This window comes from Anabas testudineus, chromosome 17 (assembly GCF_900324465.2).
Source record: "Anabas testudineus chromosome 17, fAnaTes1.2, whole genome shotgun sequence".
In the NCBI taxonomy this organism is placed as follows: Eukaryota; Metazoa; Chordata; class Actinopteri; order Anabantiformes; family Anabantidae; genus Anabas; species Anabas testudineus.
Window position 1 is genome coordinate 17,987,797 of NC_046626.1, and position 22,573 is coordinate 18,010,369.

Here is a 22,573-nt window from a genome sequence, read left to right on the forward strand (position 1 = left end):
TGAGGGGAGGAGCTTAAAATGTATTATACACATGTGATGATTTATGTACAGACATTATTTGGTCATGCATTTTGTGTAATTCATAGCCATTCCCAACACACATAACAGACACAATTCAGTTCAATGCATCACACATTATGTGGTTCAGATACAGCTGCCTGTGATTATACACTTGGCCAGTAGGTGTTTTCTGCACATGAAGCTTCGAGAAATGAACCCTTTCTCGAACCAGTTGGCTCAAGAGGTTCAATGCCTCATGAGGCTTCATCTCGCCATCACTACTGATTGGTCAGTATTATATTTACACCGTAATACGTGACACATGGGCGACTATAAATAGGCAGACTACTTTCGGATTTCCTTATTTACCGAACTCATCGGTATCTTACATTATGAAAACAATATAGGCGTTTTTGCTATAATTTACTACTATTTGTAGTGCTGTTATAGCATTTCTTTACACAAAACGTGACTTGACCAATAACTAATAAACTATCTCACATTATGTTCGATCGTGTTTAGTGTTCTATTATTTATTTAATCAACAGATATCTGCATTAATAGTTAGATAAATAATGCATGGTATAAAATAAATAAATCAATATTTCAGTCCTTCTAAATAACTATAAAATAAAGAATAAAATTCTTGTGTCTTCGGTACCGAGAACACTGATCATGTATCTAAACACGCACGAATTATGTCCCGACACAGACGCCGTAGATCCACCGTCATGTGACCCTGACCACTTCCTGTTACTTTTACACTTCCATGTTTTTCGCCTCAAACAACAACTGTAGTGTAAATAAACTACAGTGGCGAAATTGTTATTGTTGTGTGATTAGTCCCCACACACGGAGTTAGGTTAATCGCGGCTGAAGTCAGCAGAGGTGCTGAACCGGGGCAACATGGCCAACACTGTGGCTTTCCAGAGCAAGTTAGCCTCGATCATGGAGATGCTAGCTAAAGCTGCCGTGCTAGAAATCAGTAAACTATGGGAGGACGGGTTCGCTCTCATCCAGGCCGAGCTCCACCGGAGAGAGGGCGAAATTGAAGCTCTGAACAGAAAGCTGATGCTGATGGAAAAGGAGCGACTGACGGTCCTGTCTCAAGCTCAGACTACGAACCTGTCCTCATCATCTAGCTCCAAGAGAGAGCAGCAGAACCGGCTGCTGCCATCCACCGGCGCTGGTAAGGATGAGCGTGAAATCATCTGACAGCAAGATTTACACTTCACCTCCTATTAAACATTGATAAGCATTATAAAAAAAGAATACCCGATTGTTTACACACATGCTGTACTGTGATTGTGCATCTATCTAAGACCATAAAGTGTCTAGTTTTAATTAATCCCTTCATTGGGGGCAAATCCATATTTAGATTTGCTTTTCTATTATGTGCTCGTAATTTAAATCGCGATTGACAAAAAAATAAAAGTTTCTGGTTTCCAGGTTTTTAATTTCCCTCCCCAGATTTGAGGATTTGCTGCTTTTTCTGTGTTATTGTAAACTCAGTCATTTGGGGTTTAGGGGTTTTGTTATAAAAGCAATAATCAGTAGAAAAATTGAAGAAATTGTTGTTGTTAGTTTCTGTGAGGATCTTTTAGAAACTACTGTTTGTAGTGCATGTATCTCAGACAGGGATACATCTCTATCTCTTGGGCTTTTGTACCCCTTTTACATGTTTCAAGCTTTGAAACCACATTCATGAAAAGGGCGATTGTTAGATCTACATCAAAGTACATACATACAACCAAATGGTAGTTGAGGCACTTGAGCACCTGCTTTTGAAAATTACAATATTTACTACCTGAATTACTGGTTCGCTAGTCACAAAGTAAAATTGTCTTTAAACAAAGTAAATGATTTCTGTCTGGTCTTGATGTCTGGTTAAACAAAGAGCAAAATGCACCTCCTCTGTCGTTTCAGGACCTGTAATAGATTCAGTCCAGACTTTGTGTTCTGGGCCGAGCATCAGAGAGAAGGCGGACAGCTCAATCACGAATCACTCACCACCACCACTTCCCTCTCAGACAGAGGAGAATCCGAGTGAGCAGCTTAAGTCTGACAAATGTGAAACTGACCTTAGAGATGATGACGACTTAATAGTCAAGCTAGAAGACGAAGATGATGTCCAGATTGTGGAGCAGATAGTGGAGTCGGATCACAGCGTTAACGATGGAGCAGGTCAACACGAGATGGAGCAGAACCACCAATCTGCTGATGTTGTTGAAGAGCAAGAGGCCCAACAGTGGACATCAGTTTTAGTCGGAGACAGCGACACTGCTGATGACTCGGACTGCTTTTTTGAACCAAAGCAACTGTCGCAAAATCTGGACACAGAAATCCTGCTCATTCAAAACGCTTTGGATATTTTTGATAATTCAGGAGAGGCCGCATATTCTGATAGGTTTATGAGGGATAATGGACAAGGTGCATCAAGTAAATCAAGGGCTCCAGTGACTTTTAGCCAAACTCAACCAAGTCAACCTACAGAAGCAATAAATCACCCGGAGAGAGGAGTGTCCATCAGATTCCTCTCCGAGACACAACCCCAAAGTAAAAGTGTGTCAGCTTTTAACCCAGACAGCAGATACTTTCTCTTAAACGACCCCGAGTTGCATAAAACTATGGAGAGTCGGCGCATCAGGGAAAAATGGTTTATCTGCCCGTTCTGTGGGAAAAGCTTTGATCGCGTCAGTCATCTGGAGATTCACCAGCGAATTCACACAGGAGAGAAACCGTACACATGCAATACATGTGGCAAGTGTTTTTCTCAGAGGAGTAACCTTCGCACTCACCAGCGGACTCACAAAGAGGCTCTGTCCCAAAATGCAGTTTGATTCAGTGGATTTTGAGGAATGAGAAAACTTAAATATCTGTTGCGTTAACTAACAGATTCTTGTCTTTTGATATTACTGCAAAGTGATGTAGCTGACAGATTTTATTGTCCACCATTTTTGATAAATCATAGCTTGGACATACTTTGTTACTTCTAAATAGTTAGTTAATCAAGTCAGTTAGGAGATACATAAAAACATGTAGCAACATCAAGTCCCACAAAGCTGCAGATTGATTTTGAAAGCTTATGGTGCAGAACACATTGTTTTTAATATGGCATGAGTCACTGTGAATCAAAGTGTTGGAGAGTAAACCTCTGTATGTATGATAACTGTATTCCTTAATAGGTTTCTCATCTATGGTTGATTCTCATCAATACTGCATATGGAGTTAAATGAAGGACCTGCGTCTACATTTGAATTTGCACAAGAATTGATTCCCTGGCTAATTTACTTTAATTAATAGAAAGATATTAATTCATAGTAATTATCAGAAATCCTATAGATAACCACAGCTCTTAAAACTGCTCCCTCTTAAATTACAGCATCAGATTACAGTAGTCATTACAAGATGATGTAAACTGTGTATTTATCTTGGAAAGCTAATGAAACAGTGGATTTTGTAACGTGGTCAAATAATAATAGTGAATTGTGAGACACTATTAATAGATTTTCTATTTGTAGGAGATGATGCAGTGAATCTCCTCCCTTTAGGATATTATGAACCCAGCCTTACATCATGGATGAACCACAAATGTTTGTTGGTCATTTAAGTTGTCAGGAACCTTCCTAATAAGAAAAATGGGTCATCTCTCAGCTACTTCCTAAAGCTCTCTTCAGGTGCTCAATAACATGTAGGCCTTGTTGTCTGATGACCTTCATTATCCAAGTCTCATCCCACCTCTCTATGATTTTTTAGATTAAATTGCAAATATATGTTTTATATATATATATACAGTTGAGCATTAGAGGTTCTGATAAGCTTTTTAACACTTTGACAGTGTGAGCCTGTTTCCTTCTTCTTTCCTGACGTCACAATAAGCTGTCTCTAATCTGTAGGTTTATATTTAAGGGACAGATGAGATGAGGGCATTGTTAATTTTATCTTATCTGACTCCTTCCAAACTAGTGAAAATGTCTAAATATTCCTTTAATACAGAGGTTTGCTGAGATACAAAAGTTCTCTGAACTCATCACCCACATCTCTAGTGACACTAGCTGCATCTCTTTCTTCATGTATTCACAGTCTCAGGTATTTTAGTCACTATCAAGGGAACGAAGATGTGAAGTTAGGAGCGAACATACACCAGAAAATCACTACAGTCAGATATTGCAGCTGTATCAACCTCATGATACCTTCTGTCAAACAACCTTAAATAGTTCAAGGTTACAATAAAAATAATGACTGCTTTTAAAATTGCATATGCTGTACTTTTATGAATAAACATTTTAACAACTTTTCCATTTCATAGAAAACAATTAGTGAATATAAAAACAACACGTACATTAGCACACACCGAGTGTGTTAATACAGAAGGTCTCCTGTGTTGTTCAAACAGTCAGTTCATTGCTAAACTTGACAGTTTATTGTACATGTGTTTTAAACACAGAAAGTTCACATACTGTTTTGTTTTTTTTCCCCTTTTCCATTTCTGTGTTCAGGTCCTCACAGTAACAGCTTTTCTGTAGTCACCTATTTATGATATAATCACAAACATAAAGTAGCTTTGTTCTTCCACATATATATATATATATATATATACACACATATACAAATACACACACTAACTATCCTCTACAAGTGCAGAAACTGTGTCCATTTCGTCACCCCTGAATGTTTGGGATGTAAACAAGGCACCTTCACTCAGCTGCAATTCATCAGAAGCAGTGGATGCACTAATACAGTAAACATCGTGTAACAGGAACCTTGATTCCTTGTACATTTGAGGAGAGAAAGGGTTTTCATATAAAGAGACAAACCTCTCTGGCCCAGTGATTCTCTATATTCAGTATGTGGTCATGAACCCCAGTTTCCCTCTCTCTCCTCTCAGTTTGTGTCATCTCTTCACTATAAAGACTGAAAAGGTCAAAAAACTAAGAGTGAAAAACGTCCCAATTATTACAGAGTTAGAATAAAGGAGCAACAGTTCATACGGCAGAGATAAAGAACTGTCATCTGGGCAGTGCATGAGTCAAATTACCTACTGCAGTCAAAAGGTAACTTCCAGTTATAACAAATAAGGTCAATCCAGGACTGCAGACAGACTTCTTCACATGTTGTGAAACATGTTGGGAGACGGTGGTCTAGATCAGCTGTGCTTTGGGGTGCAGAAGAATGGCATTGGAGTGTGGTCTGGGCCTCAGGATCCCATTACTATAGTAGAAGTGAGTGGCGAGCGCCTCTGTGATCTGGTAGGAGCTGTTGCTGCCATCGTCATCCTCTGGTTCTTCCTCTGCGTTCTGGGTGGGAGGCCAGTCCTCATCGTGTGGAGAGTCTTCTTCCCTTTGATGGCTCAGGTCTGGCTCTCTGGGCCCGACGCCGTCGTCCTGCTGGGGCTTCAGGGGAACCAGGGATGAAGGAAGGCCTGAGTCCTGAAAGACACAGCAGGAGATCAGACTTTTCTGATATTCTGAACACAGTGCTTTACAAAGGCACAGAAAAGCAATACTGATACTAGACTTAATTATTTAATTATTTGAAGACAGAGCTGGCCGTGCAGGAGTTCTTTTAGTAAACAATTATAACGTTGCTTCAGTATCGTGTTTACGTCCTTTGCACAAAACCTGTTACAAACGAAACCAAACTGTCCCTGTGACACATACCAGTGACATGTTGCTGTTCTTCAGGTACGACTCCACCCTCCTCCTACGCTCCTCCTTTACTCCGTCCATCTCTTCTCCTCTCAGGCTTTCCATGCCGTTGTGCCAGAGGACGGGGCGCCCCAGTTCATCCAGCTCCACCTCTCCAGAAGGCCCCCATTTCCCACCCAGGGTAGACTGGCTGCCTTTATAGATGGGTCGCTCCTGCAGACAGAGAGGTGGTGCATTTGAGAAATGGCCAAGTCAAGAGTTTTGCGGGATAAATCATGACTGAATGATAAAACAGTTGGTGATTAATGTTCTATTATTAACCTACAAACTAATTGATTAATTGTTTAATTATAAATGTCAAACTAATGTAATGTTAATTAGAGGATGCCAGGGACAATTTACAGGCCATGCAGGAAAGCACAAAGGATGCTCCTGTAGCCTACGTGTCATTTTATGTATTATATGTATATTATTTTATATATACTAATACTACTTTATAGATTTTATTAGACTAAACATTCTCATGAATGGTTTTCACAACTTTATCAAGTTCAAGCGAAGACAAAAAACGGGGTTTCTGGGTTATGTTAGACCAAATAGAAGAAAAGATTTGCAATTTAAAAACAAACACATACATCCCTGTGACTTTGGATGTGTGAACAATACAGAATATGGCAATTTTTTATCAATGCAGGAAATTAAATCGAAATGCTTAAACACACTGGTCACATACACTTTAAACATTAAATAAATATCTCATTGTATATATTGTCAAAACAAGAACCCTCACCAGAACTGCCTTTATCTATCAAATCCAGACATAATAAAGCGTACATATTAAAACCATGTGAACACATCATGCTCAGGTCTATTCAGGGACATTTGTAGCATGCTCTACACATGTCTGCCTGTTTATAATCGACTATTGAATATGGACAAAAACACCAACCAAACAGGCCCTCAGGTGTTTCCAGGGAGGAACTCACCAGAGACATTTGACTGTTCTTCATTCTGCTGTCTACTCTGAGGAGGGTGTAATCGTCACCCTACAAAGAGCAGAGAAAGTGGAACAAGGTGAGTGAACACAGAAGATAAAAATAAACACCCCCTATAAGATAATAATAACACAGTATGTTTCTATGAACACTGCAGGATATTCGTTTGAAGCTGCAGCAACCTGTAATCACTGGCCTCCATCCTGGCTACGCCCAACCTCAGGCGAGTGTGTCGACCAGATTTCTCTCAGCCCTGCAGGTTATTGTTCTCAGCAGGAGAGTGTGTGTACATACCTGCCCTCTGGGGTCTGTGCCAGTAGAGTTCAGTCTCCTGAAGGAGTTTTGTCTGGAGAGGCTATTAATTTCGTGCCTGGGAAGAAAAAATAGAACAATAACGAGTGTTGAAATTTAATTTCACAAAATATTTCATCATCTATAAACAGTTTAAAGAGCAGTTTATGCAAAAACATTCAAAGTCGAGCTCTCATCACAGTTAAATCAAGCTCACGCTTTTTCGCTGAGCTCAAGCTCAAGCTTCCTGTTCCTCCGCCTGTGGTAGTGGTTGACCAGCAGGACGACGACGACCAGGACCAGGACCAGAGCTGCTGCTGAGGCTCCAATAATGATCAGCAGCCGGTTGTCCACTGGGGGGTCGACCTTACGTGCAGATTTTTCTAAAAGACGAAGGAGACATGAATGCCGATACAATCTTCAAACACAAACCACCAACCTACTAAACCACATCTTGTAGCTATTTTGATCCTCATTTACTTTAATAACTATGAGTCACAAGGGGGCAGCAAAGATACACAATTACCCCAGACTAAAAAGGAAGCCAAGCACTTACCTGTTACTGTCACTATGTAGTCTGTTTTCCCTACTCCAACGTTGTTCTTGACCATGCACTCGTAGGCCCCAGTGTCATTCAGACGGAGGGGTCGTCCAAATACAAGTTTTTCTCCAGCTGCAGACACCCCGTCGGGCAGAGATCCTCCTCTCCTGTGGATAATCACAGCATAATATCACCACCAATTCACAGATATGTCGCATACAGAACCTGTGACTCACTGCCTGAAATAATAGCTGTGACTCATTTCTGTAACTAAGAAATCAAATTAAGTGTAAACCTGCATTCCACTTTAAAGTGTTTGTGCTTAGAGCTGGAATCACACAAATATCTTATGACATCTGCTCTTCAGTAACAGCACCAAACGCAACAACTGGTTTGCATCACGGAAGTGATTCTGCTAAATAAACACTGCACAGGATCAGGTTCACCACAGAGTGTAACCAACAATTTGCATGCACCTGAACCAAAACCTGCAGGGCTTACAACAGGCGCCCATTGATCTGCGAGGAGCAAATAAATAGTAGGGTTTGGGGATTTAAAGTCCAGCAACTTAGTCCCACACTGTGCAGCTGAAGGCGTCACAGGCCACATACTGCAGAGCCAGTTTCTGATCAGGTCCACAGAGAGGGGTCAAGTTGCCCCTGGTTTCACTGTGCTGCAAAAGCTGTTTCAGTGCTCTTTTACCCCCCAAACTGAAGCCAGCTCAGATTACTTCTCTCAAAACCCCACCTAGCTTCTCTACCCAGCCTTTTATATTAGAACTACAAGTGGAGGTTGCTTTTGACACAGAGTAGATGGTTGAAAGCAGATAGGGTAAGTAATCCAACCTTTAGCCGCCAAAAGATTGCAATCAGTTTTAATTACTTGGCCGACAGAATCTTTGTGCGTAAAATGTCACAATATCAGTGCAGTGAGACGGAGAGTTTACTATCTCACAATGAGCGAAACCACACTATACTATAATTAACTTAAAGGAATAGTTTGACAATTTAGCAAAAGGGTTCATACATGTTGAAGGAAGGTAAAAAAAAAAAAACAGCATCTGGGTTCTCCCATTTCTATTTTATATTCTATTTCTATATATATTCTATAATGAACTAATCAATTATATTTCACATTTGAGTTGCTTTAAATTGTTGCTATTACACTGTTGTTTTTTAAAAGAATAAGGAAATAGGAATAAGAACGAGCTTTAAACTTCTAGTAGGAAGTGTTTTTTACTGCTTCTTATAACATCGGGTTTCATTTGTAACCAGCTGCTGTCTGTAGCTTCATGTTTGATGGACAGATAGGAGTGTTATCGATCTTTTCATCTTACTGCAAGAAAGCAAATAAGGTTGTTTTGCAAAATGACAAACTACTGCTTTAGTGGTTTAAATATTTCCCTTCAGTTGGATAAATATTTTTTGCCATGCATGACAACAAATTCGGTTTCAGTGATTCAGCAAAACGTTGTGCATTCAGATTCGCACTGTTCTATTACAGAAAAACAAACATTTAGATGCTAATTTCCACGTCATTCTGCTTCATATCTGCTGCGTTTTGACGTTTGGGAAACTAGCACTTATTGTTTTTTCTAGAGTCCGATGAGAGAAGGGGTGTCATCGTCACAATGTGTAACTTCAATATGAATCTATAGTGCTTTAGCTTAGCTTAGCATTAAGACTGAAATCAAGAGAAAATATCTTAGTGTGTACATAAATAATTAAATAAATAAAATTGTTGACATTGAATCGTTGACTGGGAGCAGTGACGTCCTGGAGTCTTTCTGCGTAAAACCAAACCACAAATGGTAATTTCTTACACATCTGGATTCAATTATTGATTCTAATTGTGCAATCTGTGAACTGATTTTGTCATTGTTATAAGCTTATTTACTTTAAGTATTTTATGCCTCATTGGCTCTGAATAATGTTTGTCCACACAACATGTGTTGGTACTAAAGGATGCGCCATCGGGTCTGAGAGGTTGAAAAGATTTAATCCAGAATAATCTTAATATCTCGAGACTGTCTGAAGGTTGAAATATTTAGCACTCAGCATACATCATTCGATCATAGTGTGTATAGTCGTAGCTGTAATAGCTGGTGGAGTGTCTCTAATTAAAGTGTAGACCCTGTGTTTTACCAGGCATTAGAGTGATATTTAAAGCATGGCACTATGATTAAACGCTTAGCATATGTCTCCTGCTCTTCCTTGTGTCACACTCCCTCCCTCGTGTGAAAGCAAAAAAAAAAAAAAAAAAGAAGAAATCGCCCTGCCTCTTTTTCTAACTCCAAATTGCGCAACACGACACCACGGCTTTTATTCCATGATGAATTGAGCCAGAAAAGAAAAGAGGCATCCTGCTGTAAATTCAAGCACGCTTCTTTGTTGTTTGCGATTGTGTAGTCTTTGTGTATACGTGTTAGTGGTGGCTTATTTATGTTTTCACACACATTCCTGTGCAATGTAAAGAGCAATTTAGCAGCACAGATAGTATTACAGTGGTTTGAATGAATGTATAATTGTCCCAGTCTTGTTGGCAGCCAGACAGTTAAACCATAGATCTGTATGAGCAGCAGACAGGGTGATGACAGTACCATGTCCAGGTGACGTTTTGAGGTTTGGGGTATCCCCCACTCTCACAGACCAGCTCAGCGCTCTCCAAACCCACATACCAGTCCCCTGAGGAGGCGGAGATGGTGGCATCTGGGGGGTCTGAAACAAAAACGCAGACATAAGCATGCAGCAGCACAAAGTATTGACCCACATACTGTGTGAGGTAACACTTTGTGTTACACTGATAAATGTGTCCGTGCCTGCTGCCTGCTCGATATGATCGGCTGCTACATATCAGCTGTCAAGACAACAAAAAGTTGATTTGATTTAAGTCAGATTATTCCAAGTCTAAGGCTGAACAGTGAAACTGGGACTTACTGGTTAAGTTAAGTTCAGTCCTCAAATTCATGACTCACATCAATAAGTCACGTGACACATCCACACCTCAGGATGTCTGTGAACTGCCCAGAATACTGGACAAAGAGCGATTGTTGAGCACTGATAGAACAGAAGTTCAAATGGTTTCTCTCCAACAACACGAACAGTAAAAGTGGAGCACAGAGTATTACTCATACAGTTTCCAACCTGCCAATATTGTCTAATGTTTAGTCCAGTGTCACCCATTTATTTAAATGGACTTGAGGCCAAGCTGTACAAATATTTTCTTGCAGGGCACCTACAGGGGAAAAAATCTCATTGGCTGAACTTTACATTAGTGGGAAAAGCTAATAAAAGTTGGCTGATAGCCCAGTAGATAATTTCCACAATACAAACTGATCATTAATATGCACAACACAACACAAGGGGCAGGAAGTCGTACTCACAGCTGCAAAAAACAACAATAAATTGTAGATAAATAAATTGATTTTTATAGAGATTTAAGGTGATTAAGGCGTCTTGACCAAGGACATTTTAACTTGTGGCCAGGAGGAACTGGGAGGCAAACTATTGATCAATGAACAGTTCAAGGACGGCTGCGGTGGTAACTGACATACTGCGTAAATGCTGTTCAGCTAGTTATATGGGTTAGATAGATCCTGGTACACTGGATAAGTCTACTGACTACGAAGTGTCAAAGGAAACAAAGAGAAAAATATACTGTACATTATAAAAACTTGTTCAAGTATCTCCATAGAGAATGTTTTTGCACAGTACAGGGGCTTTGTCCTCCATCACCTCCAATAAAAAGCTTTAGGAAATTATTTATTTGTGGGTAGTCGGAGCAGACTGTGCAGTCACAGTAAGAAAAACCTACTTCAGGGTTTAATAGAGCACCTGACTGTTGTATTTAGACTGACATGGTTTAGGTATCCTACGACATGAAAGACATTTTTGCAGGAAAATATTTTAACTACATCACTTTTAGAAGTTCACTTACGTCTACGCCACCTCATTTTGTTGGTGTTATTTCTGACACTCCTACAGTAAACACACTCACTAACGTTGGTAGTTTCACTTGTACTTTTCCATTTGTGAGAGTCTAAAACTGGCCCAGCTGCATATCAAATGATTACTGGAAAAATTTGATTATATCATTTATAAAACACTGTGGAGGAAACATTCAGAATTGACCAAAGTGAAGCACTTTACACTCCTCTCATTGTCACAAGGGATTTATACGACTGACTTGTGTTTACAGGTTGACACTATTGACTTTCAGGGTGCTGTATGTATCTATAAGTAGAACCATCTCTTTATTTCCTGTTAAAAAGTTTTACTTGTGACTACTTTGGACACGAAACCAAAAGCAGAATGTAATGCAGGCCCATTTGCATTTTGTGTCTAATATAGTATTACTATTACTTTGTTGTAAAAAAAAAAAAAAAAAAAAGTCAAATGGTGATTCGTTAAGCACCTGAACCTCCAAGAATTATTTGACACTTCTTACACAGCACCATCAGCTGTACTCACACTGAACCACCAGGCGGTTCGAGATCCTGCGTGGCCCCTCCAGACCAGGATGCCACACCAAGCAGTCCAGCTTTTTCCCGTTCATGCTGCGCAGTGGGTGCAGGAAGTAGTAGCTGGACACAGACCCACCCTCATTAGTGCGGTTCTGGGACTGGCCTGGCAGGTCGGTGTCCCAGGAGAGACGGGGAAGCGGGCGACCCACAGCTCGGCAGGCGGCCACCATGCGGTAGGACTGGCCCTCCACCAGGATTTCAGGCTCCAGGGAGGAGATGGGTAAGACTAACAGAAGAGGAGGAACCGGGTGAGTTTTGGATTTAAGGTGCTTAAAGGCATTAAGACTCATGGATTTACTTTCTCCTGAGGATCAACAGGTCTTTCATTAGTAAGCAGCCCAGAAATCCACTTTTTGTTTTACTGACACAGACACAGAGACATGGAGTATATTGATAGTTTAGAGACGTTTCACACTAATATGTATAAATGGGCTTTAAAAAAAAAAGCCTATCATTAAAGTAAACCCTCCTTGCTCTATCTTTTATGTTTTGTTTTTTTTAAGGGTCAGAACAATGAAACTGATTTAAGTTTTTACCCTGTACAGGTAAAGTCGTACACCACCTTTTCACTGCACAACAGTGATTTATTCCAGGGAATCTATTAAAAGTGCTTAGCTAAAATATGTCACATACAGTCCCTGTAAACGATGTCAGCTATTAAACTCAGATTTAATTAATACTTTCCAAAGCCTGCTCAAAGCTAATTTAACTTTAACTGAAATTATCTAGTATAATTACATCCATTAAACCAGGATTTTAATCAAAGTTTGTATATATTTGCGCAGCGATTGTAAGTTGGGGGCAAGTTTGAGCAACAAAGTCCTCGTATCAGATAAGAAAAGAATACAGTCATACAACATATAAGAAAACAAGACACCACCAGGATATAACTCCAGACATACACATCGACCGTGTGGAGAATTCCTAACAATTTACTGTAACATGGTGTGAAGATCACATTTCTGACTAAAAGCACAGACTGTTTTGGAAAACAGGTGAGCTACTGTAGCGTCACTTGAAGTATTATTGCACAAAAACATTTCTGTTCTGTTACCCTCGGTCACCAACTGGTTTGACAACTGGTTTGATGGTGATTCACACCCCAGTTATGAACCTTTACCGTCGTAAACACCGAGTGGCTGGTAAGGCTTTCCCCAGTGTTTGGGATTATTAACGCAGACGACAAAACAGGTAGTTAGGATTAGCAACAATAGCCATTATAGATTAACAGACAAAGAAAAGGGCACCACCTGTGGAAACTCAAACTTTATAAACAGAAACCCCAAAACAACATGACATCACAGTACTGTCCACAGAGTTTGATGACAGGTAATCTTCAGGGGAAAGGCTCTCATGTGGACAAATACTAAATATTACACTCCCCAAAAAAATCCCAAATCAAAGAATAACACCAATTTGTTTTACATGGGTAATGACACTGACTCACTGAATAAGCCCAAGTAGATGAGCTTCTTTGTTTGTGCTCCTCTGTATAAGACTGAAGAAAAATCCTAATCCAGATGTGTTCCCATGGACGGATTATAAGAAAGTGAGCACATGCATGGCCCCCTGCTACACAGGAGGAAGGCCCACAGATTGAAATACACCATTTCTACACCTATATTCAGGTATTTTGAGTCTTTGTAGTTATTTTGGATTTATATTTACTCATTTCATGTCTCTTTGTAGTGGTTTTGCATTTGTTTTTTGGTATTTTGTCCAATCTGGACCCTCCCTGCCCAAAACTATTTGGATAAAGAGTTACTGATACTTCTGCATGAGCATATTTTAGTATGACGGAAATTAAATAAGGAGTTCAACTTATGTTTTTAATTCAATTCAGTTTATTTATATAGCACGAAATCAACTCAGAGATGTAACTAGACTAATTAGGCAACTCGAACTTGATTTGTCGGATTTAAACAATAACGCCAGTTGGAAATACTTTTGCTATTGTTACCTTAATTGTTTTAGGCAGATCAAATAAATACATGTTTTGAGGGCAGCAGGGTGAGGCCTAACGACATTTGTCACCTTCACTTTTTAAAATGTGTTTGTGCACTGTATATTTTGATTTAGACTTGACGTACTGCTAAAAAAAACACTTTAAAGAGCTCCAACTTAATTTTGTTCTCCTCCACTTTCCAAACCAAACCTGCATAAATAGAGTTAATGTTGCTATAAAGGACTGAAGTGGTTTTACTGAGTATCAGTTTAAAGAGCTACAAACTAGCACAGCTAAGTATGATCGCTTTTTAATAATATATGGAGAGTATGTCTACTCATACGTAAGTAGCTTATGGAGTTATTTGTCATTTGTTCAACATTTTATGGTTGAATGTTTTATGGTTAGGTAATTCAGTGCTGCAGGTTGTCAGTTACTCATTTGTATATTTCTGTTGGTTTGTCTGATGTGTGGCGTGTTGGAACAGGTTCGTGACTGAGCCGTCATCGCTGGTGACTGCCAGTAAAATGACATTTAGAATAGATAACATTGCTCCAGGTTTTATTTCGAGGATGATCTGTTCAAAATCAGCTTTCTCACAGGCTTTATGGAGATGGTTCCACTTAAATCATTTCACACTGTAATCCTCTCCAACGATAGCCAGCGATGAAGACGGAGGTGGTCCAAAATACTCCGTGAGGTGACCCAGGGACAATGAGACCTGTTTATTTAAAGGTGTTTTATCTACTATTTAATCTACATGTTTTTACAAGGTTGTTATGTCTGCCATGTACAGAATAGGGACACGTTAAAGCAAAAAACGCCAATGTTCTTTGGCACGTTTGATTCTCTGAACTCTGAACTTAAAGGGATGAATATAATTCTTCCATAAGATAATCTCTCATTTGTTGTTTCGATGATGGTGGTGAAACCTGCTTTTTAACACGTATACAGACTAAAATCCCCCACTGGTTTGATATTTTGGAACAGTGAAGGTCAGTATTTGATTCACCAACCACGTAGTGACTCTTTGTACAGAAGAGCCATCTGTATTTCTGTTTCTCTACCCATTTATTTAGGTTTTGACAATGATTGCAGTCTTCCTCTGTTGCCCGTTTTGAGGTTTCTTTATTTTCTATTACTTCCTGTCAGCAGTTTTTCTTTTTATAAATTCAGGAGTCTATGAATAAGGGGGGTAAAACTCTTTGAGGCCTAATTGATTTGTTTTGCCTACAAACAGAGGCAACAGATCCCTATACTGTTAGTCAGTAATGTTGTGAATGCTAAGTTTCTATCTTCTAACTTTTTTTAAAACTTGGATATTTGTATTTTCCACCTGTATTAATATAATCCAAAAAGGACTTATAAAATATTATCATGTTTTTGCTTTTCACCCACTGAAAATTTAGAGTAAATGTTTGTGGCCACGTTGACAAACCTGCTGAATTCCCCCGTTTGGCTGCTCGTCTCTTTCTATGAAGATGATTATGGTTTAAACATCATTACAGCAGATCTGATAGGATTAGGTAAGTGTGGGAGAGAAGAGAGGAAAGAAAGAAAGGGAGGAAGAAGATGATTCTTACTCCAGACAGTGAGGGCGATGTGCCTTTCAAAGTTTCCGTATGGGAAGGTGGAGATGTGGCAGGTGTAGCTTCCCTCGTCCGACTCCTCAGTGCTGGGGATGAGCAGGGCTGAGTTGTCTGTGGGGATGCTGCTCTCGAACCTCACACGGCCGGAGTAACGCCCAAACTCTGATATACAAAACAGAGACGTCAGCAGAATAGAGATCATACATCCATTAAACATATTGTCTTGTGGTTCATCAAAAGTGTTTAACTCCAAGACAGGAAAATAAACAATCAGACATTTGCTAAATAAACCTGTATTTATCCAGTGATGTCACAGCTCCACCCTAAACACCAATAATCCATATGATTACATTTCAGATTACACTGTCTGTAACACATTTTAATGCTATGACCGATTTAATGATAAATGTTTTTCCAATCTTTCCATATTTTTCCTTTAAGAAGTGATATTGTCTAGATGAAAGTTTAAAGAATCATACAACTAAACCCTCTTATATATGTTTTAATAATGAATAATAGAATAAATAACTTGACGTGTCAGAATAAAAACAATATATGGTTCAGCTCCAGCTCCAAGCTGATTTATCATCGTACACAGAATAACAGCTATATGACACCATTAGGCTGTACTGTTTGATTGAACTGTAATGTTAGGATAGTGAGGCTCCAGGTATGGATCAATATGCTCTGCAGCAGCTGATGAACTGACAAAGGTAATGATAGTGTGTGTCACAATAAAGGTGGCTCCAGTGTGAAGTGCTCACTCTTAAAACACTGTGAGGTTCAATGCAGATGATTTTCTTCAACTTGATTTCTTCTAGTTGACCTAATCCAGGCTGAACTAACTCTCTAAAAGCCTTTTATTCCCAGTACAATCGCAGTCCACAGATGAGGGTTTTAGTTAAAGGGCACCATCGCTGACCACAGCTCTAATTACAGATGTTCTTCTATCAGACTTAATGAAGGACTAAAATCACACGTGGAAACAAGAACATCAACTAGAAGAAGCAGAAGAAGTACAGAGAAAAAAAATCACCATGCAGCTCGAGTAGATATTTTCACTTCAGCCAAATTAGAAAAGATTCCTTTGAGGTATTTCTGCAATACTGCTTTCGCAAGAATGGAACAGACAGACAGGATGGGGGTCAGAGACAGAGCCTGACAAACACCACAAGCTGAAATGCTTTGGTTTAACAATAGCGTTCAACATGCTGTAAGTGTTGCTGGAGGTGTGACCTTTTCTGTTTGCTTCCCTTCATCCATGCAGCTTTGCAATGGGTGAAACTGTGCCGGATATTCCAGCTCTGAAGAAACTTGAACAAGTTGATCTATAAAAAATGGTGCATGCTTGAAAAAAAAGATGACTCCTAAATAAAAGTGTGGAATAAACAGATCTTTCAAGCGAACCTGAAACCAAAGGATGCATCAAGTGGTGATTGGACTCGTGACAATTACTGTTTGCAGTATGTGCAATCACTGTGACTGTGGCGGCTGCTGGGCCAACATGTATTAAATGTCAAGCACATACAGTCGCTCATCTCGAACCCTAAATATGCTTCTTCAGTTTTCTCCAGAAGAGTTTATTCACTGCTAACTCGTCACTCTAATGTACCTGTGTGGCCGTCTTTGAAGTGGGCGGTGATCATCTGGTCCTTGCTGCCGTCTGGGAGTTCCTTATACCAGGTGACCTGCACCACCTTCTCCTCCTCTTCCACCTGGTAGTGACAGGGGAGCCTGGTCTGACTCTCTGCCAGAGAAAGCAATGAGGTGTCGCGCTCAGGAGGCTCCATAAAGTCGCCCTGCACACAGACCACTGAGGAAAGAGACAGAGAGAGGATTTAATGTTGTGTTGTTGATTGTGTGATACATTGTGTGCTGTAACAACACTATTCCATAAAGTACTTATTTTATCTTTTAACTTAACCTAACCCAGTTCTCTTTGAGCATAGAATCAAGAATCATGATGTTGCCCTGTAACCGATTGTTGTGTTACTGTCCTGTATTGTTTAATCTTAATAAAACTCCCAACTCCATCTGAAAAACCTGAAATATAAAGCATATAAATACTGTTACACATTTCTTTTCTTCATGTACAAATTTGCATTTGCAGTCAACCCACATATTTTCTATCCTCATTATCTTTGATGTGTTACCCCATAATGCCTCGGGGCAAAGGTGAGGTTTACCACAGACAAGTTCACATAGAGACAGACGTCAAAACTCTGATTCACACAAGTGTTTCACCAATTCACCAGACCTGCCTGTTTGTAGACATTTCAAATCTACAAAGAAGGAGAAGAGCTGAACAAACGATCTACATCCTGTGAAGTGACAATGGTGCTTTTATACAAGTTAAATCTTTCCCTTGTTTCCTACTGTGCGAGTGTGATTTGATGGTTAAGGTGCCGTCTGAGAGTCATTTGATATTTTGTGTTGTGCTACATGATTATATTTATCTGAAGTTATTTCCTCTTCTTCTTTCCTTGTGCCACTTGTTCAAATATTCATCAAAAACCAAACAAGTGTCTTATGTAGATCAGTTTATGACAGAATAAAACCAAATCAACAGTCTCCATGTGTTTGAGGTTTATTTGCCTTTTGATTAATTGTTGCAGGCCGTGCACAGCTACAAGGTTTTACAGACAAAGCTGCTTAAAAAAGTATGAATTCATGCTGTCTAATGACTAAGACTGACTAAACAATCATCACACTTGATTAAAAGTCTACATCTAACTGTGGCATGCCAACAGAAATGTGAATGAAAAGGGTGTGAGAAAGCACAACGCCAACAATGCAAACAGGAAAAGCGAAACATTTGCCCTTTGATTTCTGGGATAAACACACTTTTTCCCCCTGTGGTTACTGATTCATGAGCTAAATTAATGATTACAAAGAAGCTGATATGATACACGGACTCCCACGCACAAAATCCCACACAATCTGTGCAAGGACACGCGGATGACACGGAGAAGAAACGGGTCTCTTCAAGCCCACAGAAGGTTTAAATTTGGTCAACAAAGACCTACAGTATAAATGACCCAATTGGAGAGTAGCAAGAAAAGAGACACTGTTCTTGTGCTGTTTGATCGGTCATGCCAGTAAAAGAAAAGGCACAGAGGTGGACATAGAGCCTTTAGGAGGGAAAAGACAGCAGAAGGCAGAAGTGACAAAGTACGTCAAGAGAGACAACAACTGAAAGGAAGACTTGAGAACACACGCAGTTTGACAAACAAGGCTTCGCTTGAACGTCACAAGGCTGCTAATCAGGCTTTTCCAGTTCATGGATGGCAGTAACTATTACACATGTGGTGGCAGTAAAAGCCTAATACATGCTTTTACTTTACTATTTGGAGCAGCACAGTGTTCAAGTGTTAATCTCCACTAAGGAAGACGAATTAGTCACAAAAACAAGAAGGCAGAAGTTGGGCAAGAGTTTCTGATTCACGTTGACTAAAAGTGAGAATGTGCCTGGGCCACATTCTGTTATGTCACTTCTTTCTCCACACCTGCACGAAGATAGATTACTTGGCCAAAAGTATGCAGACACCTGAACAATCATATGTGACTGTTGATTGTCAACAAGATTTTGGAGACAGGCTGCAGGAATTTAGTCCCAGTCACTCACAGGAGCCTCAGCGAGATCCGACACTGATGCCGAGCGTCCTGGCTCGCAGTGTTTCCGTTCACTCTAGAGATAATGGGAGGGGTCGTGACACGGAGCAGATATGTCAAGATCTTGCACGTCCAACTGGGAAAAACATTTTTCCATGTTGGCTTTGTGCACAGGACTAGATACTAGTTGTTGAAATAAGACGTGTCTTACAGCCTGTTTTTTGTCACATGAACTCTTCGGTTACTACCTGTGGCCATTTACCACATGTCATGTTCAGCTGCTTCACGTGTCTTCTGTACTGTTTGAATAAATTTTGAAGCATAAATAGATAAAATTGTCAGATTATTCTTAAGTAAAAACAAATGAGTGTTATTAAAACAAAGTTAAATGTGGCAAAGGTTGGATAAACACACCAACAAACCATGTGGATAATCAGCCCCTTGATTATGAACGAGTGTCCAGACGCCTGTGGTTGAGTAGTTTTTAAAGTGTTGGTGAAAAAACAGCGTTTAATGTCACTAATCTACAGGGAAAATGGAAAAATATCATATCAAAACTGCTTTTTAAAAGATAGAAAGATCAGGAGTGGCCACATACTTTTGAACACGTAATATTCAAACTAACTTTGAGCACAGACTAATTCAGCATAAGAGGTGAGGAGGGTAATTCCTCGGAGGATATGAAACTTTGAATTCCACGTAGGCCTACTATAAAGGTACTATTACTATTATTTTGTGTAAAGGTGTTTTTCAACTTCTGCTGTGAAAGTGGCCGGTTTGCTTTTATTTCTTTATACAGACAATTCACAAAATGTAGATTTACTATTAGACATAGCCTGCTGAAACTCCATTCTTGGTGTGTTACAGTCACTTCTGTTGAGTTAATATCATTTTATTTCTGGTGTTTATTGTCTTACCTGTGCAACTTTACATGCATCCAGTAAAGTTCAATATGAAAGCAGACTGACAGTGAAGGGGAATAAAGGAGATTCACTGTCATTATTAGAAATGAAAACTAATGGAACAGACACTCACCAATTAGAAACAGCAGCACCAGACACTTTGCCATTTGCCCGGTGGTCAACTCCATCTTCAGTCCACTTAAAAAAGCTGATTTGATTTGATTTGAACTTGATTCTCACTGGTTTAAAACCCCATATCAGGCTTTCATGATCTGCATCAGATTGAGACCGTGAAGCAGCAGTGAGGAGTCCGACAGGTGCAGCAGGTGTTTTCTCTTTAACTCACTAATGATGCTTAGAAAATAAAAATCCTGGAAACAGTTGTGCGGTGTTTAACGCAACCTGTACACTTCATCCCGAGTGCAAGACGAGATCCTCAGCAGCAGCAGCAGCACCTGACTGACGACTCAACAAAGATGTAAATGTAAAATGATATTTGTGTTACCGCAGTAAACAGAGACGTATATTGAACAAACAGAAAACGAGACGCTTGTCACGCACACGGAGGAAAACTAAAACACAGGTTTGAACCCTCACACCTGTGCGCACTGGCCCCGCCCCTTACAATTGGACACGCCCTAAATGCTTCGTTCAGTTGATGCTTGAAAAAGTCGGAATTCACAAATCTGCACTCGAACTCCTGAGGGATTGAAGATAAGGTAGTTTATTTGTCATATGCACAAATGTACATGGTACAGTGTACAATGAAATGTGTTGAAAGTACAGCATCTGAGTATATTTAGTTAAATACTTGAGTACAGTTGTGAGGAACACATTTTTACGTTTCTGTTTTATGATACTTTGACTCCACAGCAAATATTATACTCCATTACATTTATGTGACAGTTTGAATCTTAATAAAATAGAAAAGGTACATGTATAACCAACAGATGATGGTGTATTATTATATTTAACAACCTATCAGGTCCATGTTGGGACTTCTATGTTCATTATAAAAACAGCATCAAGTTACATAGTATAAGTAACTCCGACTGATGACCAGATAAACCAGTTTCTTAGTGGAGTACTTTTGTTCTTAATTACATTCTAGAGTACTTAGTACTTCCACTTCAATAACAAATCTGGAGTGGTTGTTCTACTTGCACTTTTGCTTGTGTAATGAATGTGTGTACCTTTGACACCTATCACGTCAGAAAATGCTTGAATTTCCCGGGTGGACATGAAGGCAGCATCTGTTTATGTCTTTCAGTCTTTTCCAAGTTACCTGATTGTTTATCTGATAGAGGAAAATACTCCTGTTGTTTCAACTGTTTACTTTGTGACTTATTATAAGCAGATAATGATTTGCAGACAATAATAGGAACCTGCAGCTTCTTGAGATAATATCACACGTTGACACAGTATTTTTATATCTATATATGTTAAAGTGAATCACCCCTGTTGAACCCATTTAAAATAAATAGTACATAAAGGACCAATATAAATAAAGTTTAGTCTCCCTGTGCTTCCTAAACTTCACATCACAAATTGAACTGTCTCCATGGGCACTTCTTTTACGTACAGACCAGCTCACTGCCTCATCCCCAAATAGTTTTTGCATAGTAGCGTGTTGTGCTTTGTGTCACTGTCCTGTTGTTGGACAAAACCAGATCTAATCAAGTGTTGTACACAGGGTTTGTACTGCATTGCAAAATGCAAAAGATTTCCTTCTTCTTTCTTCTTTTTTAACGCTGTTTTTAAATGTTTCACTATACTTTGCAATGTTCTTATTGTTCCATCCAATGCCTTTCTTCTCCTGCCCATCTTTTCTTTTTATTGACTGAATCTGAGAGAGACAGTGATCTAGAGTCAACTCTTTACTGTTTGTGCTGATTTTCCAACAGTACTATTTAATGAAACTGCCAATTGTGGACCTGCAAACCCACAACTGGTCTAAAAAGGCCACTTTTATTGCTTATTCAATCGGCTCATCAGTTTTCAGCTGTCCTAACAGAATTGCAGGAGGATTTTTCCCATGATCCTCTTAAACTGATGAAAACGTGCCAGTGGAACACAGGACTGATGTTTGCTGATAATGGATCTTTGTCTATGTAGATTTACAGTCTTTTACAGCACCAACAATGTCTATAACTCTATATTTCAGATTAATTTGTTCTTTCTATGGACATTTTAAAGTGACCAAAGCATTTGGATGGTAGCGTCTCTACAGGCAAATTAGCTTTCAGACGCTGCTGTGAGGGTGAAGCCTCAGTGTGAACAATGCACAGCCAGAGTTTGAATGTGTTTTGGTTATATTATTAGTTATGTTAATGTTGGGTTGGTGAAACTTGTCACACAGGTAAAATAAAATGTACCTTTGCTATGTATTCACTATGCTGAACACACTGAACTCCCTAATTGATTATTTTGAAGTTGCAAGCTAATTTTAATATTAAATTAAGGTTAATAAAAAACTGTAATATTACAATGTTACGGTTACCTGAAATAAAAATATAACACAAATCTAC

The 22,573-nt window shown here is 39.4% G+C and overlaps 2 protein-coding genes across 2 annotated transcripts; one reads left to right on the forward strand and one right to left on the reverse strand.

The window, feature by feature from the left end:
- The first annotated feature begins 60 nt into the window (after window positions 1-60).
- On the forward strand, window positions 61-4,295 carry LOC113171640 (zinc finger and SCAN domain-containing protein 32). Its single transcript, XM_026374143.1, has 2 exons — window positions 61-1,189; window positions 1,927-4,295. The coding sequence occupies exons 1-2, from the start codon at window positions 907-909 to the stop codon at window positions 2,838-2,840; spliced, it is 1,197 nt and encodes a 398-aa protein (XP_026229928.1). The 5' UTR covers window positions 61-906; the 3' UTR covers window positions 2,841-4,295.
- On the reverse strand, window positions 4,247-20,625 carry LOC113171639 (nectin-4-like). Its single transcript, XM_026374142.1, has 11 exons — window positions 20,179-20,625; window positions 17,144-17,344; window positions 15,526-15,693; window positions 11,945-12,223; window positions 10,075-10,192; window positions 7,491-7,642; window positions 7,152-7,317; window positions 6,938-7,013; window positions 6,635-6,694; window positions 5,661-5,861; window positions 4,247-5,429 (listed from the first exon to the last, which is right to left on the reverse strand). The coding sequence occupies exons 1-11, from the start codon at window positions 20,231-20,233 to the stop codon at window positions 5,142-5,144; spliced, it is 1,764 nt and encodes a 587-aa protein (XP_026229927.1). The 5' UTR covers window positions 20,234-20,625; the 3' UTR covers window positions 4,247-5,141.
- Between the last annotated feature and the right edge of the window lie 1,948 nt (window positions 20,626-22,573).